The sequence below is a fragment of the Rhincodon typus genome, chromosome 9 (assembly GCF_021869965.1).
Source record: "Rhincodon typus isolate 14 chromosome 9, sRhiTyp1.1, whole genome shotgun sequence".
NCBI classification, from domain to species: Eukaryota; Metazoa; Chordata; class Chondrichthyes; order Orectolobiformes; family Rhincodontidae; genus Rhincodon; species Rhincodon typus.
In genome coordinates, this window is record NC_063340.1 from 23,138,478 (window position 1) to 23,158,999 (window position 20,522).

Below are 20,522 nucleotides of genomic sequence, written 5' to 3' on the forward strand. Positions count from 1 at the left end.
GCAGGAACAGCAACTCATATTCCGCTTGGGAACCCTGCAGCCCAATGTGGTATCAATGTGGATTTCACAAGTTTCAAAATCTCCCCTCCCCCCACCGCATCCCAAAACCAGTCCAACTCGTCCCTGCCTCCCTAACCTGTTCTTCCTCCCACCTATCCCCTCCTCCCACCTCAAGCCGCACCTCCATCTCCTACCGACCAACCTCATCCCGCTCCCTTGACCTGTCCGTCCTCCCTGGACTGACCTATCCCCTTCCTAACTCCCTACCTACACTCACCTTTACTGGCTCCATCCCCGCCTCTTCGACCTGTTTGTTTCCTCTCCACCTATCCTCTCCTCTATCCCTCTTCTATCCGCCTCCCACTCTCTCCCTATTTATTTCAAAACCCCCTTCCCCTCCCCCTTTTCTGATGAAGGGTCTAGGCCCGAAACGTCAGCTTTCCTGCTCCTATGATGCTGCTTGGCCTGCTGTGTTCATCCAGCTCTGCACCTTGTTGTCTCGGATTCTCCAGCATCTGCAGTTCCTACTATCTATGATTAGTGTCTACTGTGAATGGATAGAACTGACAATGGGTGAATATACTGCACGTAGTTCCGATTTCTTTGTAAAGCTCATTTTTGTAAGGAGAGGTAAGATGATTTTAAGCTGACCTTCTTTCGGTGTATCAGGCCAGAAACCACTCCCTATCCCCCAGATGCACTCCACTTAAATCACCACACTGATCTCTACAGTGGCAAGTTTCTGAGGCATCCAAGGCTACAGCCACTGAGGAAAATGCTCCCATCGTTAAAGTAATCCTGTATTGCAGCTTGTGAGGCTTGGTCTGCAGAAAATTTCCAGTCTAGAAAATTCCTTTTGATCCCTCCCAAATACGGTTTGAGATGCACTGAAGTTCTAAGTGCCCAGAACTCATTACAAGTTGTAAGCTATTGGGATTCTGATTAGAAGCATGGCATTTCTCGGTTTAGTCAGAATTGCTGACCCAACAGGCCTAACAGATTTGTATTACATACCAAATTCATCAAATGGCTTGAAGATTTTCAAGCTTTTAATCTCTATTAATAACTCTCATTATCATTAGCACTCACTTTCAAAAATGGGCTAAAAATTCAACATACTATGATTAATATAACTAGTGGCCTTTATTTATTTAGATCTCTTCTATTTTAGTGCTTATATTTTACTTACTAAAAAAATGTAATAGATGCCATTGTAGACTTTTATGCTACATTTGATAGTTTCATAGAATAACCTACTGTACCAGATAATTCCAAAATATGGATAGTTGCTATCACAGGCTGAACAGCAGGTATATTCATGCCTCATCTAAAAGATTTTATCATTTCATTCAGATGATTCTTGGATCATTTCCGAAAAGAACTTTTATAATTATTCTGACACTGTGATATGTACTCAGTGATTGATCTTGACATAAGTGTCTTAAGTCAAGTTGTACCATTTCTAAGATCACTATATCCAACTTCATAATAATGCCCAATCTCACCCATCTTAACTTCCCTTCTAATTAAATCCTGATCCATGCCTTTATTACTGTTAGACTCAACTAATTTAATATGTTCCTAGCTGGTCCCCCTCATTCTACCTTCTGCACCTGTGAGGTAATCAAAAATTCTACTTCCTCTGCAGTGATCCCTATCACCCAGTGTTTGCTGACTTCCATTGGCTCCTGGTCAAGCAATATTTTGATTCTAAAATTCTTAACCTTGTGTTCAAATCCTGCCATAGCCTCATCCTTCGTATCTCTGTAATTTTCACCAACCCCACATCTTCTGAGATATTAATTCAAAAAGAAAATAGCGAAAGTGCAGAGCCAACCTGTTCCCACAAAGGTGAAGATTGGCACCAACAAGCCTAGAGAACCCCGGATGTCAAGGAATGTACAGGATTTGATAAGGGGAAGAAAAAGGGAAGTTTATGGCAGATACCCAAGGCCAAAAACAGCAGAGGTCTTAGAGGAGTACAGAGAGCACAGAGGGTTACTTGAAAAAGAAGGCAAAGAGAGAGCATGATTTAAAAAAAGGGCAGGTGAAATGAAGGAAAATTTAAAGGCACTTTATAAGTGTATTAGAGGCAAGAGGATAACCAAGGAAAAGGGCAGGGTCCATTAGAAATCACAATGGTAATCTTATGTGGGGGTCAAGGGTACATCAATAAGGCTTGAATGAGTACTTTGCATCTTTATTCAATATAGAAAGGACAGTATAGATATAGAAATCAGAGTGGGGGACTGTGATAAACTTGAGCAAATTAGCATTGAAAGGGAGATAGTAGCAGTTTTAGCAAGCTTAAAATTGGATAAATCCCCATACATTTATGAGCTGTGTCCCAGGTTGCTATGTGAGGAAGGGAAGGAGATTGCAACAGCCCTGTCATTAATTTTCAAATCCTCAATGGCCACAGGACGGTTGCCACAGGACTGGAAGACAGTTAATGTTGTACCATTATTCAAGAAGGGCAGTAGGGATAAATCGGGGAACTCTAAGACACTGAGTCAATCTTCAGTTGGAGAGACAAGGTTTAATCAAGGACAGTCGGCATGGTATTGTCAGGGGAGATCATGTCTGACAGGTTTGAATAAAGTTTTCATGCATGCAACTGGATGTGTAGATGAAGGTAGTGCAGTTGATGCAGTCTGCAGGACGTCAATAAAGCTTTTGACAAAGTGTCATGTGGAAGATTGGTCAAAAAGCTAAGACCCAGGGGATTCGGGGCAATTTGCCAAATGAATCCAAAATTGGTTTAATGGCAAGAGGCACTGGGAGTTGTTCAAAGGTTGTTAATGTATCTAATGGCATTCTACAGGGTTTGGTGTTGGGCGCCTTGCTGTTTGTAGTGTACATTAATGATATCAATGCAAATGTTGGAGGTTTGATCAGTAAATTCACAGATGACAGAAAAATTGGTGGTGTAGTAAATAGTGAAGAAGAAACCTTTGGACTACAGGATAATCTAGAGGGGCTGGTCAGATGAGCAGAACAATGGCAAATGGAATTTTATTCTGATAAATGTGAGGTGATGAATTTAAGTCGGAGTAACAAGGTAAGAGTACACTTAAATGGTAGGGCCCTGGGAAGTACTGAACATCAGAGGGGCAGCGGTGTATATGCCAATAGATCTTTGAAGGCAACAAGATAGGTGGATAGAGTGGTTAAGTGGGAGATGGAACACTTGTCCTTATTCATTGAGGTGTTGAACTCAAGAGCTGGGAAGTTATAATGGAATTATATAAGATGTTGGTTAGGTCAAAGCTGGAGTACTGTGTGCAGTCCTAGTCACCACATAATAGAAAGGATGTGATTACACTGGAGGGGATGCAGAAGAGACTCATGAAGATGTTGTCTGGGCTGGAGTTTTTTTTTTGCAATAGAAAGAGACTAGATAGGCTGATGTTATTTTTCTTGGAGCAGAGAAGGCTGAGGGGTGTCCTGAATGAGTTATACATTATTATTAGGGGCATAGATATTTCTTAATCAACTTATTCAGATATGTTATGACATAACACTAAAGGAGGACTTGAACCCAGGTCTTCTGGCTCAGAAGCGGGGGCACTACCACTGTGCCACAAGAGCTGGAAGATAGGATAGATGGGGAGGACTGTTTTGTGTATTTGGTTTCACCCAAACAGATCCACCTGTCTGGAAGGGGTTAGACCATCATTCAGCTGTTCTGGAGATGTCCTGTCTTCACATTGAGGACATCTTCCATAACATTGTGTGGCAGTTTCACAATGTTGCCTGGAATAGGTCCAGCAGCTTGAAACTGGGCAGTCATGAGGAATTGTGAGCTATTAGCTACCACAGCTACCATCTGTAATATCATGGCCATGTATATCACTTACTCTTCCATTATCATCAAGCCAGGTGAACAACCTTAGTCAAACACCTTGAGCTTTATCATTGACAAGTTCAAGAGCAATTAAGAGGGTGGAAATTCTGTGGTGAGTAACTCACCTAATTGAAACATCAAGAAGCCTGTTCAACATCCACAGAGCACAAGTATGAATGACAAAGCTCTGACAACACAGAGGACATTTGACTCAATTTAGGATACATCAGCCTGACAAATGGACACCTCACCCATCACTTTACACCTTTACTCCTGCCTATATTAACACATGTTTGCGGTGGTATACACCATCTACATGGTGCATTGAAGTAACTCATCAAATCTCCTAATTCACAGACTTCTACCTAGAAAGATAAGATCAGGAGGCACATGGGAACACCATCACCTGCAAACTCTCCTCCAAGCTACACACCATCCTGACTTGGAATTATACTCCCATTCCTTCACTGTCTCATTGCAAGATCCTGCACTGTAATTGTGTTTGAGAGGGTACAAAGGAGATTTACAAGGGTATTGCCTGGATTGGAGAATTTAGTTATAGGATAGACAACGGTTGTTTACTTTGGAACAGAGGCGGCTGAGTGGAGATCTAACTGAATTGTATAAAATTATGAGGAATCTGGCTAGAATGAATCTTGGGTTGAGGAGTTCATAACCAGTCAGCACAGACTTCAAATTGTCCCCACCCTCAACCTCATCTGAAGACCAGCGCCCCCCTTCATCCCTGCCTCGTTGGTCTGTCCGTCTTCTCTCCCACCTATCTGCTCCTTCCACCTCACTGACCAATCACCACTCCCACTTCCTACCTACACTCACTTTTACTAGCTTCATCCCCGCCTCCTTGACCTGTCCGTCTTCTCTCCCACCTGTCCATTCCACTATCTACCTGTTATCACGGACCCCCCTCTCTCTATTTATTTCACAGCCCCCTTCCCCTCCCCCATTTCTGAAGAAGGGTCCAGACCCAAAACGTCAGCTTTCCTGCTCGTCTGATGCTGCCTGGCCTGCTGTGTTCCTCCAGCTCCACACTGTTTTAGCACAGATTTAGGCTAAGTCAGGTAGATGGTTTAGATGCAATTCAAGGGAGCAGTTTTGAACTGAGGGGGTTGTGGGATCCTGGAGCTCTTTGCCAAAGAAGTTAGTAGAAGCACAAGCCCTCATAATTTTTTTTAAAAACTTGGATATGGATATGCACTTGAAGTGCCATGACATTCAAAGCCTTAAACCGAGGACTGGAAGGTCGGATCAGGCTGAATAGCTCTTTGTTGGCTAGCATCATCACATTGGGTCAAATGCCCTCCTTCACTGTTGTAATTTTTTATGATTCTGTGATTTTATGAATGTAGCATATAATAAGTGACATAAAAAGAACACATTCACCACATTGTTTTTTTCCTTATTTTAATCATTTCTTTCCTACTTTTAAGTTTAGATAAATATGTTTCAAGGAAAAGAATTCCAGCATTCAATGCCCCATCATTTTGACAATATTGGGTTGCTGGACAAAATTTGCTTCTTCGTTATTTGTAAGTTTCTTTTAATACGTCCGTTTAGTCTTGCAGAACATCATAATTGCAGATGAAGGAAAGCATTTATATTCTGCAAGCAGAAAATCTAGCTCTGTCCACATTTCGTAGTTTTTTTGTCTTAACTTATGTTTAACTTGTGGTTCTGCTTATGGGAAGAATTACTTAAGCCAAATATTTGCAATGCACCACAAGCAGCTTCGGGTCAGTTCTCTCCACATTAATAATGCTTGTCAACCACAGTCACCACTCTTTGCATTGTGGCCTGTCTCTATGTTGCACATTCTCTACTGCTACTCAATGCTTCTTCTTATCAATGTCCCTTGAGTTATAACATGTATGTCCAGCTGGATAGAGCTTGAAGAAGACTGTATTCTTCAATGTGGACTTCCCACCATTTACTCTTGCTCACTTATGAAGTGTGCACCGCTGTATTGGCCCAATGATCTGTCTATATGGTCCTAATGAAGTGCAAGTGTCTGAACTAATTTGTGATAGACATAGAGTCATATAGCATAGAAACAGGTCCTTTGGCCCACCATGTGTATGGCGACCAACAAATACCAAACTACATTAATCCCATTCACCTGCACTTTGGCCATAGCCTACTATGCCCTGGCAATTTGAGTTCCATATTTCTACTGCCCTCTGGGTGAAATTGTTTTCTTTTCAGATCTCCTCTAAACCACTTACTCCTCACCTGAAACTTGTGCCCTCTGACCTTAGATATGCCTGCCAAGGGGAAAAGATTCACATGATCTACTGTGTCTATGCCTCCAATAATTCTGTATACCTCGGTCAGATACCCCACAGCCTCCTCTGCCCCCAGGAAAACCAACCCAGCTCACCCAATCTCTCCCCTTATAACTGAGACTTTTCATCCTAGGCAACATCCTGGTAAATCTGAGATAACAAGGTGTGGAGCTGGATGAACACAGCAGGCCAAGCAGCATTAGAGGAGCAGGAAGGCTGACGTTTTGGGCCTAGACCCTTCTTCAGAAATGGGAAGGGGAAGGGGGTTCTGAAATAAATAGGGAGAGAGGGGGAGGCGGATAGAAGATGGATAGAGGAGAAGGTAGGTGGAAAGGAGACAGACAAGTCAAAGAGGCAGAGATGGAGCCAGTAAAGGTGAGTGTAGGTGGGGAGGTAGGGAGGAGATAGGTCAGTCCAGGGAGGACGGACAGGTCAAGGGGGCGGGATGAGGTTAGTAGGTAGGAGATGGGGGTGGGGCTTGAGGTGGGAGGAGGGGATAGGTGGGAGGAAGGACAGGTTAGGGAGGCAGGGACGAGCTGGACTGGTTTTGGGATGCGGTAGGGGGAGGGGAGATTTTGAAGCTTGTGAAGTCCACATTGATACCATTGGGCTGCAGGGTTCCCAAGCGGAATATGAGTTGCTGTTCCTGCAACCTTCGGGTAGCATTGTTGTGGCACTGCAGGAGGCCCAGGATGGACATGTCGTCTGCGGAATGGGAGGGGGAGTTGAAATGGTTCGCGACTGGGAGGTGCAGTTGTTTAGTCGAACCGAGCATAGGTGTTCTGCAAAGCGGTCCCCAAGCCTCCACTTGGTTTCCCCGATGTAGAGGAGGCCACAACAGGAACAGCGGATGCAGTATACCACATTAGCAGATGTGCAAGTGAACATCTGCTTGATGTGGAAAGTCTTCTTGGGGCCTGGGATAGGGGTGAGGGAGGAGATGTAGGGGCAGGTGTAGCACTTCCTGCGGTTGCAGGGAAAAGTGCCAGGTGAGGTGGGGCTGGAGGGGAGTGTGGAGCCGACAAGGGAGTCACGGAGAGAGTGGTCCCTCCGGAAAGCAGATAAGGGTGGGGAGGGAAAAATGTCTTTGGTGGTGGGATCGGATTGCAGATGGCGGAAGTGTCAGAGGATGATGCATTGGATCCGGAGGTTGGTGGGATGGCATGTGAGGACGAGGGGGACTCTGTTTTGGTTGTTATTGCGGGGAGGGGGTGTGAGGGATGAGTTGCGGGAAATGCGGGAGACACGGTCGAGGGCGTTCTCGACCACTGAGGGGGGGACGTTGCGGTCCTTGAAAGACGAGGACATCTGAGATGTACGGGAGTGGGATGCCTCATCCTGGGAGCAGATGCGGTGGAGGCGAAGGAATTGGGAATAGGGGATAGCATTTTTGCAGGAAGGTGGGTGGGAGGAGGTGTATTCTAGGTAGCTGTATTCCAGGTAAATCTCCTCTGCACACTTTCTAGTGCAATTGTATCCTTCCAATAGTGTGGCGACTAGAACTGCAATATTCCATCTATGGCCTAAGCAATACTTTATAAAGTTGTAACAAGATTTCATTGCTCCTATACTCTACACCCTGCTAATAAGGCAAGCATTCTGAATGCCTTTTCATCACACTGTCTACCTTTGCTGACACCTTCAGGGATCTATGGACTTGTACACCAAGGTCCCTTTGTTCCTAAGTACTCACTACGAACATACCATTCGTTGGGCATATCCTTCCATTATCAGACCTTACAAAATGCATCACCTCACACTTATCAGGATTAAATTCCACCTGCCATTGCTGTGCCCAATTTAGCAGCTGATCAATATCAGACTGTAGTCTGAGACCAACTTCCTCACTATCAGCAAAATCACAAATTTTTGTGTCATTTACAAATTTGTTAATTATACTTTCTACATTCATATCCAAATTGTTAATATACATAACAAACAGCAAGGGTCCTGGCACTGATCCCTGTAGTACACTGTTGGTCATAGGTTTCCAAACACAAAAACAACCCTTCTATTTGCAAGCTAATTTAGGATCCAGTTTGTCAACTTGCCTTGGATCCCATTGGCTCTTAGCTTTTGGACCACCCTTCCCATGTGGGTCATTGTAAAACGCCTTACTAAAGTCCATGTAAACCACATCAACTACATTACCTTAATCAATACATTGACTGACATTTCAAAAAACTCAATTATAGTCAGACAGTATCTCCCTCTAACAAATCCATGCTGACTATCCCTGATCAATCCCTGCCTTTCAAGTATTGCTAATCCTATCCCTCAAAATTTTTTGCAATAATTTCCAAAATACTAAAGTGATCTACTAAACTACCAACTGGTCTGCAATTAACTGGCCTTTCCTTGCTGACCTTCTTGAACAAAGGAACCACTTTGGCTAACCTCCAGTCATCTAGTACTTCACCTGCACCCATCAAAGTATTAAATGTCTTTACCAAGACCCCAGCAATCTCCTTTCTTTCCTCCCATAGTAGCCTAGGATACATCTCATCAGGCCCTGGTGATTTATGCACCTTTATCCCTGTTAAAACATTTAATGCCTCCTCCTTATTCATTTTAAAGTGTTCTAGAATCTCACCATCCCAACTGAAAGCCCCAGCTACAATGTCTTCTTGTCTGTGAATACAGATGAGAAATAATAATTTAAGACCTCATCCATGCCCTCCTGCCCCACACTCAGATTGCCACTTTGGTCCCTATTAGGCCTCACTGTTTCCCTGGTAATCATCTTATTCTTAATATACTTATAAACTGCCTTGAGGTTTTTCTTAATCATATGTGCCAAAGATATTTCATACCCCCTCTTTGCTCTCAAAGTTTCTTTTTTAAGCAACCCCCTACACTCATTACACTTTGAACAGCCTCCCCTGTTTTTAATACGTTGTACCCGACATATACTTCTTTATTTTTCTTTATCGACTCTCGATACCTCTTGACATCCAGGATTCCGTGAACTTTCTGCCCTTGCCCTTCACCCTTAGGAGGAATTCAGAGCCCTGAATTCTTTATGTACTACTTTTAAGAGTCCCTCTTTCTAACTGTGATGTGACAATGCATCTTCAGAAGAAGTTAGGTCTTCTGAAGAATTGTCAGAGCAACCTCCCCTCGGTTGATGTTGTACGTGTGAGGGCTCTGTCAGAGATGAAAGATTGGTATTGAGGTAACAGTGGTGCAATTTACTGTAAGGAAAATGATCATATTGGAATCACCTTCAAAATCAAATCATACTATCCAGGTTCTGAATAATTAATTGGGTCGCCAGGTACTTTGGGCTCCATGTTTGTCAACTCTGATGCCCACGTAAGCTGAAACCCTACCCATCGCTAGTCTTGCCTCCTCTACATTTGTGTGTTGGGAATTGTATGGATGGCTACACCAGTTCTTTACCTCTCATTAGAAGCAGCTTGTTCATGAAGCCATAAGTAGTTTCTTCCTTACACTGCTGGAAAAAATTCCAGGCTGGATTTTGTGCAGCACCTGGTGATGGAGCAGTCAACAGATGTAAGAGTACCTGCGTTGGATTTCCAGTGTTAGGAAGTCTTCCCATTTAAGTTTAGGAAAGGAATCATCTGATGGTGGTGATGAGTCTCCTGAATCCTGATTGGTTGTCTGCGGTCATGCTGCACCGACTCCAGACCCACAGCAATGTAGTTGACTCTTGACTATCGTCTGGGCAATTACAGTGGGCAGTAAATACTGGCCTGGACAGTGACACCTGCATCCTGTGAATGAATAAAAATATGTGGGGTGGGGAAGGTGGAGTTGGGGTGTAGCTGCTGTCTTTCATTGATAGGCACTCTGTGCCCATTTGAGGGACATTACTTTCATTTCAAAGAATAGTTGGCCAAGATACCACTGGAATAGCCAAGTTTGATGGAAACAGAAGCATAAGTGACATGTTGATGTCATCAATCATGACAGCAGCCAGCAGTGTAACATTGTTGAGTAGTTTAGCTCTAGGCCTCGTTGCAAAATTGGACCTAATTTTTTGACAGTGTTCTGCATTTCTGACATGATAACAGTGAAAATACTTTATATGTACTATAATGGCTGTAAAATGCTCTAGGATACCTTGAGGTCATAATTATGTACTGCATATATGCAAATTCATCCTTCTCCTTCATATTTTCCAATTACTAACAGGATCTGACAAATGTGTGAGTAGATGAATAACTGGGACATTAAGAATAAGGTAGTTTATGCAAAATGTATATTAAGATTCTCTTTTGAAACAATGTAGTGTATATATAAGTATTATGTTACTTTGCCTCTTTTACCTGCTCAGGTGGAAGATGTTTAGAACGTCTTATGAATTTTTGGGCAAAGGGTTAGAAAAATGAACTGTTTCTATGCTGTATGACTCCTTCTGTCCAACCAGACCATGCTGAACATATTCCCAAAACTAAACTAGTCCCACCTGCCTGTTATTGGCCCATATCCCTCCAAACCTTTCCTATTCATATATCCATCCAAATGTCTTTTAAATGATGTAATTCTACCGACATCCACTTCATCAGGAAGTTCATTCCATATGCGAACCACCCAATCTGTAAAAAAATTGCCTGTTATGTTTTTATTAAATCTCCTCTCACCTTAAAAATGTGCCCCCTAGTCTTGAAAGGCTCCATCTTAGGGAAAAGACAGCTACCATCAATTCTATCTATACCTCTCATTATTTTATAAACTTCTATCAGATCACCTTTCAACCTCCTCCGCTCCAGTGAAAAAAGTCCCAGCCTATCCAGCCTTTCTTTATAACTCAAACCTTCTACACCTGGCAACATCCTGGTAAATCTCTTCTGAACCTTCTCCAGTTTGATAATATCCTTCCTATAACTGGGCGACCAGAAATGGACACAGAAGAGGCCTCACCAATGTCCTGTACAACTTCAACATTATATTTTTCTAAACATTCTGAGTCATTCCATGGTTGCTGGCTGGGTAATTATGGCAGACGGTACAATATGAATTTTTAAGAACAAAAGGACACTAGGTCAGAGAAAGTTAATCGTGGAAAGTATAACTCCTCTGCACACTGGATGAGGGAGGGAAAAGTTCCTGAAGTTACCATCCCTGATTGCTATCCTACAAACCTCACTGTCAGCACATACTGAATTTTCCAGTGCTATGGATCAGGAATTGGTGTTTCACGATTTGAAAATTGCAATCCTGGAGCCATCCCTGGATTGTAACATCTTCAGGACAGTTTTTGATTTTCAAAATGTGGCATTGGTGTTATGGTTGGGGATATCAGGGAATATGCTCATTTCCAATTAACGACCCCCTAGCTTCATTAGGAGCCTTAATAATGAGCTGATGAGTTTAGGAACAGTATCTCTAACAGACATTTCAAGGAGCTGGAACAGTCTGGTGTCCGTTAGGACACAGCTAACAGGTTCACTTGGAGGGATTTTTGTTTATGTTTACAATTATCGGGCAGTTGGTGTTTCGCACCGGTATGTATGCATGATCCTACACTTGCCCTTTCCCTTTCTGTTTTGTGCATCTATCCTACTATAGAAAAGTTGTCAGCAGCAATAAGTCCCAAAATATGGTTGGGTGGAGCTAATGCAACTTTAACTCTTTCAGAAGAATTAACTTGTACAAGAATTATCTGACTTTTCTTTCCCTGCTTAGTGATCCAGTGTTGATATTTCCGTGTATGGATCGACATGTCATATGCTTGGATTGTTTCCACCTATATTGTGTGACACGGCTGAATGACCGGCAATTTATTCATGACCCGAAACTTGGATATTCCCTCCCCTGTGTGGGTAAGTGTTAAATGCATACTATTACTTTCTGATGTTTTGTCATATGAGAGCATTACATTGTATAAAATGAGAAAAAAAATGAGAGCAGTTTTTTCCGCCAACTCTATTTTAAAACCTTAAATACTCTACAATTAAATCAAGAAGTGCAGTTTAATCATTTGACTGCTAACATCAACATGACAGAGAAGAGAATTTATATTCTAAACTTAATACGATGGAGTTATTCATCAGTCAAGCAAGGTTAAAGTTGTTATGTCTTGAGAAATATTGATGTTTATGTTCATGCCTTTCTTTCTACATTGCAGCCAACCCACAACTTCCTTGCTTGTAAAATTCAGTTCTTAAGCACTGCTGCTTGCCAGCATCCATCCTAAATAAATGGTAGATAATTCAGATGTGAACCAGTCTAAAACCTGCTCACTAACAGAATTGAACAATTCTCATAGCTAGGACTATGCTCCTCTGAGAAAGGGTGAGAAGGCAAACTTGTTCGTAAATGATTGAGATGAATAATGTAGATGCATTTGAAGAAAGCTAGACAAAAAGCTAGGGAGAAAGGAGTGGAAAGTTATGTTGATAGGGTGAAATTAAGTAAGTAGAGCTGAAGGAGGCTTTTGTGGAATATAAATGCTGTCACTGAGTATTGCAGCAAAATGACATGTTTCTGTGTTTTACATTCTTTGCATGTTCTTGCTGTAGTGTTAATTTTGAACATTTCTATTTAATTTCACTTAATTGTTATAAAGGTGAGAGAAAATGGTTAGAATAGTTAATCAAAGTCAAACTATCAGAGTTTGATTTATTTATATGCCTGATTGATTTCTAATTTTTTTGCTTCAGCATTAAATTCTTATTACATCCTGGTTAAAAAAATAAGCGCTCAAGGAGAGCTATTCTGGAGGCACTTTTACTTCAGTTCATATTTAATAGAGATGATGGATTGAATCTTCTTCTGGTTTCTGGAATATCCCCTGCACACTTTTGCTGCTTAGAAACTACACGTGACCAACGTGCCACTTCACACACCATTTTTGTCTTTTTACGCCCGGGTCTGATTCACAGATCAATCTCGAGCTGCATTGAAGTGCATGAAGAGTATGGAAACACTTGAAACTTAGTCAATCATTGATAACAGCCACAGCTATCCATTGGATCTCTGGGAAGAAAAACACAGCAGATCCTCATTTCAATTTCAAAGAAGAGTGCCCCATCAATCAATGTACATGTGGTTAAATGTTTTTCAAGTTCAGACAACTTCTCAAAGTTTCAAAAATGGTTTACTTAATCAACCAGACCCATTTAAATCAAGGTAGAAAAGATGATTGCACAGTTGACAGGACTGTGTTTTCTTCAGTGGGAAAGCACTGTAATGCACGTGAACAAATGTACAAGGCTGTTCGATATCAGTAAGGACAAATCTGTATAAGTGGCTGCGTTAAAAACATACCTACTTTGCAATACCTCTCCTAATCATGATATTTGAAGCTGTTAAAATACTTTACACTTATCTTTCATAAGATTCCAGACTCCTCAGTTGGCTTTCCATTTTCTTCACATGTTCTCGAACCTGGCAAGCTTTTAATGGGCTTCCAAAGTCCAACACTGCCAGAGAAAAATGATGTGGGGAAGGAAATCCCATCTTGATTCCATAGTAACCTGACCTGAGAAGTACTGGGTATGTATTTTACACATTACACATTCCTGACTCATAAGGAGGTCAGAAAAAAAATCCCCTGCACCTGAGAATGTAAAAGAAAATTAGATTTCCTGCAAAAAGAGCTGTGTGGCTATATGTAGACACAAATGTACCTGCATATTCAAACAAAATTTCAGCCCCACATCACAGTTTAATTACTCGAACTAAATTTCAAGTACAGTGAAGAAAATGTTCACAGTACAAACACTCTCAGTTCTGGTCTCCAATTGCAAGAAGAATTTAGAGGCTCTGCAGAAGTTATAGAAGGATGATAGCAGAACAGAGTGCCTGTCAAAGAGGACCTCTGTGCAAGGCCCTGAGCAAATACAAAAGAAGAATCCACAGGAGAGCAATGTGAATTCCTGAAACTCCACTAAATTTAGGTGGGTTCAGTGATTATTGGCTTTAATTGGCTCATTAATGAACCTAATTCCTGCTGCCAGCAATTGGAATTCCTGAATTGTGTCTTTCCCACCTCCAACATAACTGGGGACAGCCTACTTAATGTCAAGAATCCAATTCATGTACTCCCAACCAATTCTCCTACCTTCTTCCAACTCCACCCCAGCTGCTCCATCATGCCTGTTTCAGCCCCATGTTTCCACTTATCGGCAAGTCCAAAACGAGAGACTATAAATGTAAGATAGTCACTGATAAATTCAATATTGAATTCAGAAGAAATGTCTTCATATAGAAATCAATTAGAATGTGAAACTTACTGCCACATGGTGTTTTTGAGGCAAGTTAGGAGCTACGTACGTATATGAAGGAGAAAGGAATAAATGTATATTGATAGGGTGAGATGAATAAGGTGGGATGAGGTTTACATGGAGTAGAAACATTTGCATCAACCTGTTGGGCTGAATGACTTGTTCCTGTTTGTAAATGTAATGTGATATAAAACACGGCAAGCAACCCAGTTGTAACTGGAACGAAAACATAAAGGGTAAAATCACAAATTCCATACTCCTGGCCAGACACCATGTTCATAGGGTTGAAGGCAAAGGACGACAATATTGATTGATTGATTTATTTATTCTTGTCACCTGTACCTTTCTCTCTGTATAAAAACTTACCTCATGCAGCAAGCGACCCTCTTGTTTTCAGTGACAGCAGCGCGAGCCAGAGTGCCGCCGGGAGGGTAAGGCGGTTTTTGTTTCTCCCTGTATAAAAAACTTACCTCGTGCAGCAAGCGGCCCTCTTGTTTTCAGTGGTGGGTGTGTGGAGGGAACGCGAGCCAGGAAGAAACAGATAAATTCGAGCATTGGCTAAACCCGAAACACTACACGTGTAGTGTCTCACACCCGTCCTCCTCCTCTAACCAAAAAAGACTGTGTGGAGGTTCGGTAAAGTAAGGCTTTTTTTTTATTCTCCTTCTGGAAATCTCGAGTAGAGGGAATGGAAGCTAGGGCAGTAGCATGCTCCTCTTGCAGGATGTGGGAGGTAAGGGTCACTGCTGGTGTCTCCTCTGACTTCACCTGCGAGAAGTGCACCCAACTCCAGCTCCTCAAAAACCGTGTTAGGGAACTGGAGCTGGAGCTGGATGAACTCAGGATCATTCGGGAGGCTGAGGGGGTGATACAGAGGAGTTATAAGGAGGTGGTCACACCCAAGGTACAGGAAAAAGGTAGCTGGGTGACTGTCAGGAGGGGGAAAGGGAATAGGCAGACAGTGCAGGGATCCCCTGTGGCCGTTCCCCTCAATAATAAGTATACCATTTTGGATACTGTTGCGGGGGACGACCTACCAGGGGAAGGCCATAGCTGACAGGTCTCTGGCACTGAGCCTGACCCTGTGGCAAAGAAGGGAAGGGGGAAGAATAGGAGAGCAATTGTAGTGGGGGATTCAATAGTAAGAGGCATAGACAGGCGGTTCTGTGGACGCGAACGAGATGAAAGGATGGTATGTTGCCTCCCGGGTGCCAGGGTCCATGATGTCTCAGATCATGCCTTCAAGATCCTTAAGGAGGAGGGTGAGCAACCAGCAGTCATGGTACACATCAGTACCAATGACATAGGTAGAAAAAGGACTGAGAAAGTGAAAAACGAGTACAGGGAGTTAGGTTGGAAGCTGAAGTCCAGGACAAACAAGGTAGTTATCTCTGGATTACTACCAGTGCCACATGATAACGAAGTAAGAAATAGGGACAGAGTGCAGCTAAACACGTGGCTACAGGGCTGGTGTAGGAGGGAGGGCTTCCATTATGTGGATAATTGGAGCACATTCTGGGGAAGGTGGAACCTGTACAGTAAGGACGGGTTGCACCTGAACCGGAAGGGCACAAATATCCTGGGAGGGAGGTTTGCTAGTGCTGTACGGGATGGTTTAAATTAGTTTGGCAGGGGGTGGGGAACGGGATTTATAATTCAGAGGATGAGGTATTCGGCCTTCCAACAGACACAACAGGGAGTGAGGTGGTTTATAAAGAAATGTAGTCGATGGAGCGTAATTGCGGACACCGAGTTGGTTTGAGGTGTGTATACTTCAATGCAAGAAATATCAGAAATAAAGCAGATGAACTTAGAGCATGGGTCGGTACTTGGAACTACGATGTTGTGGCCATTACAAAAACTTGGGTAACTCAGGGAGAGGAACGGATATTGGAAGTTCCGGGATTTAGATGCTCTAAAAGAAATAGGGAGGGTGGAAAAAGAGGTGGAGAAGTGGCATTGCTAGTCAGGGCGAGTATAGCAGCTACTGAAAGGCAGTTTGAGAATGATATGTCTACAGAGTCAGTTTGGGTTGAGGTCAGGAACAAGAAAGGAGCAGTCACTTTGTTGGGGGTTTTTTACAGACCCCCTAATAGTTGCAGAGAAGTAGAGGAGCGGATTGGGAGGCAGATACTGGAAAGGTGCAGAAGTCACAGGGTTGTAGTCATGGGTGACTTCAACTTTCCAAATATTGATTGGAAACATTTTAGTTGTAATAGTTTAGATGGAGCAGATTTTGTCCAGCGCATTCAGGAAGGATTCCTGACGCAGTATGTAGATAGACCAACACGAGGAGAGGCCACTTTGGATTTGGTGCTTGGCAACGAACTGGGCCAAGTGTTAGACCCGTCGGTAGGGGAGCATTTTGGCAGTAGTGATCATGACTCTGTTTCTTTCACGATAGTCATGGATAAGGATAGGTACATATGGCAGGGTAAAGTTTATAATTGGGGGAAGGGTAATTACAATTCAGTTAGGCAAGAACTGGGTAACATAAACTGGGAACAGATGCTGTCAAGGAAGAACACCACAGAAATGTGGAGATTGTGTAAGGAATGCATACTGCATGTGCTCGATATGTTTGTCCCAAGCAGGCAGAGAAGATGTGGTTGAGTGAGGGAGCCATGGTTCTCAAGAGATGTCGAATGACTGGTTAAGAGGAAGAAGGAGGCTTATGTAAGGTTTAGGAAAAGAAGAACGGAAAAGGCTGTAGAGGGATACAAGTTAGCCAGGAAGGAGATGAAGAAAGGGCTTAGGAAAGCTATAAGGGGGCATGAGAAAACCTTGGCGGATAGGATCAAGGAAAACTCCAAGGCTTTTTACACGTATGTGCAGAACAAGAGAATGACCAGAGAAAGGGTAGGGCCGATCAAGGATTGTAAAGGGAATTTGTGCACAGAGCCTAAAGAGATAGGAGGGGTCCTTAATGAATACTTTTCTTCAGTATTCACAACTGAGAGGGACCTAGTTGTAGAGGAGGACGTTGTGAAACAGGCAGGTAGGCTAGAGGAGGTTGATGTTAGTAAAGAAGATGTGCTAGGAATTCTGAGGAAGCTGAAGATAGATAAGTCCCCCGGGCCTGATGGGAGTTATCCAAGGATTCTATGGGAAGCGAGGGACGAGATCGCAGGGCCTTTGGCGATGATCTTATCGTCCTCACTGTCCACGGGTATAGTGCCGGAAGATTGGAAAGAGGCAAACGTCATTCCCTTGTTCAAAAAAGGGAACAGGGATATCCCCAGAAGTTACAGACCAGTTAGTCTTACGTCATTGGTGGGCAAGGTATTGGAAAGGGCTCTGAGAGATAGGATTTATGATCACTTGGAAGGCACAGTTTGATTCGTGATAGCATGGATTTGTGAGGGGTAGATCATGCCTTACAAATCTTATTGAATTCTTTGAAGAGGTGACCGAGCAATGGATGTGGTATACATGGATTTAAGTAAGGCGTTTGATAAGGTTCCCCATGGTAGGCTCATGCAGAAGGTAAGGAGGCATGGGATAGGGGGAAATGTGGCAGATTGGATTCAGAATTGGCTGACCCTTCGAAGACAAAGGGTGGTAGTGGATGGAAAATATTCAACATGGTGCTCAGTTATGAGTGGTGTACCACAAGGATCTGTTCTGGGTCCTCTTCTGTTTGTGATTTTTGTAAATGATTTGGATGAAGGAGTAGAAGGGTTGATTAGCAAGTTCGCGGACGTTACGAAGGTGGGTCACGTTGTGGACAATGCGGAGGGCTGTCCTAGGTTACAAAGGGACAGAATGCAGAGCTGGGCTGAGAAGTGGCAGATGGAGTTTAACCCTGAAAAGTGTGAGATGATTCATTTTGGAAGGACAAACTTGAAAGCAGAATACAGGGTTATTGGAAAGATTCTTGGCAGTGTGGAGGAGCAGAAGGATCTTGGGGTTCATGTTCACAGTTCCCTGAAAGCTGCCACCCAGATGGATAGAGTTGTTAAGAAGGCGTATGGTGTGTTAGCTTTCATTAATAGAGGGATTGAGTTCAAGAGCCGTGAAGTTATGCTCCAGCTATTCAAAAGCCTGGTTCGGCCACATCTGGAGTATTGTGTCCAGTTCTGGTCACCTCATTACAGGAAAGATGTGAAAGCATTGGAAAAGGTGCAGAGGAGATTTACCAGGATGTTGCCTGGAATGGAGGGAAGGTGTTACGAGGAAAGGTTGAGAGAGCTAGAGCTTTTCTCTTTAGAACGTCAAAGAATGAGAGGTGACTTGATAGAGGTGTACAAAATGATCAGAGGTATAGATAGAGTAGACAGCCAGAGACTTTTTCCTCGGGTGGAGGTAGCTTTTGCGAGGGGACATGGTTTTAAAGTGAAAGGAGGTAGATATCGGGGAGACGTCAGAGGTAGTCTCTTTACTTGGAGAGTGGTAGGGGCGTGGAATGCATTGCCAGAGAGGGCAGTGGAGTTGGCCACATCAGGGGCATTTAAGCGGCTATTAGATAGGCATATGGATGATAGTATAAGGTAGCGATGGAGGTTAGATAGACCTTAGGTTTTGGGTAAAAGTTCGGCACAACATCATGGGCCGAAAGGCCTGTACTGTGCTGTACTGTTCTATGTTCTATGTTCTATGTTCCGACAAACAGTGAAAAGTGATGCTGATTCTCTGCTCTGCAATAACTTTGAAAATACAGTCTTCCTAGGAGTGAAAGTTTTGGTTAATGTACCTATATTCTGCATTTTTTTCACAGCTTTTTCAGTTCCATTTGTTAATGTGTAATAGAAACAAAATGTGTCATTAAGACCTACAATTTTGTATGTGACTTGTGAGAATTTCACCACTTATGGATCATCTTGTAAGCCAATTTGTGGAATATAAATTATGTCCCACGGGTCATTATTATATAGATTGCAAGATTGTCTCTCTTCCATAAAGAATTCCAATGTTCATTTACCAGTAATGGCTACTCACCATCGTTTTGTTTGGGTTGGTCTTGATTCTTGTTGCAATATGACTGCAAAGTTAATCATAAAGTCAAAGCTAGTTGCTACTTGACACTTATTATAGGTCCATCATGTACTTGAATTGTAGGATTTATCTCTCCTAAATCATTTTTCAATTCCCATTTATATTAGAACATTTTGGGAAGGCTGTTATCCATTGGCTTTGGCTATTATTGTGCTGTGCAATGAATGACATATACCTGACTCTCAAGATCTCTGTTATAATGAAAACAGTGTGTATTCTAGTTTATTTGTCATTATGCTCTGTGAGATATAAAATCTGAATAGATAAAAATGATCAAAGTTCATCAAGGTGTGCCAAGAATGTGTGACATTTTACAAAATCAAATATGGGTGATCTTTAATCATTTGAACCCAAGACTTTATTATATGGTACAGTCATTTGTGAATTATTTTAAGTGCTTGTTTTGGTTATATGTAAGGCGTTTAATTCTGGATTACTTTTATTGCCTGCATTAGTTGTAACTTGTCAAACTGTCCCAAATCCTTGATGCATTGATACATAAGGGCATTAACAGCTTGCGACATCAGTAATCTAGATTTATTAGGGGGGAATCTAAAATTCATGACTAAGAAATTGTGTTGCATTATACATGCAATATATTTTTAAAAATCATTTTAATTGCATTTACCTTCACAACTGCTATAGTAAAGGATGATGAATTGATTTAGTGGTGGTTGTCATTTGCCTCAGGCGTCTTTTGGAACTTGTGCAAAAAGGAAATATATGGAGCTTGGACAGCATAAATATTTATATCAATAAAGGACGTGGTGCACCACACACAAGGAGGGTTTTTTAAGAGTGTCAGAAATACATTGGTGTCAAGTGCAGTTTTTCCATGTAACCTTGCTGTCTATTCAAACACCACACTGATCTAGATCTCTCATTTTCCTGTACAGAATGTATGTCATCTCCTGCAAACTCCATTTGCTTCAATTTATTTTTTCTTCATTCCAGATTAAGTTTTGGTCTGCAGAATGTATGTGAAGACAGCAAGGCTATTTTTATAGGGAACTTTAATAAAATAAACAGATATTGGGAATCGCAATGTAGTTCATGTGTGGAATGGGATTAACATCAAAAGTTTACATTATCATGTTGATGTCAGAGTCATATGATTGAGCAGAGGGCTGGAAAGGAGCAAAAGCTCTAACTTCGTTTGAGGATAATGAGTGCATGGATCAACTT

At 42.3% G+C, this 20,522-nt stretch overlaps 1 protein-coding gene across 1 annotated transcript in view; it reads left to right on the forward strand.

Annotated features, from left to right (window-relative positions):
* Window positions 1-20,522, forward strand: part of prkn (parkin RBR E3 ubiquitin protein ligase) — a 451,923-nt gene that overhangs the window by 67,767 nt on the left and 363,634 nt on the right. Inside the window, exon 5 of the mRNA XM_048600945.1 lies at window positions 11,800-11,936. Coding sequence (XP_048456902.1) covers window positions 11,800-11,936 — 137 coding nt within the window. The remainder of the gene's footprint in view (window positions 1-11,799; window positions 11,937-20,522) is intronic.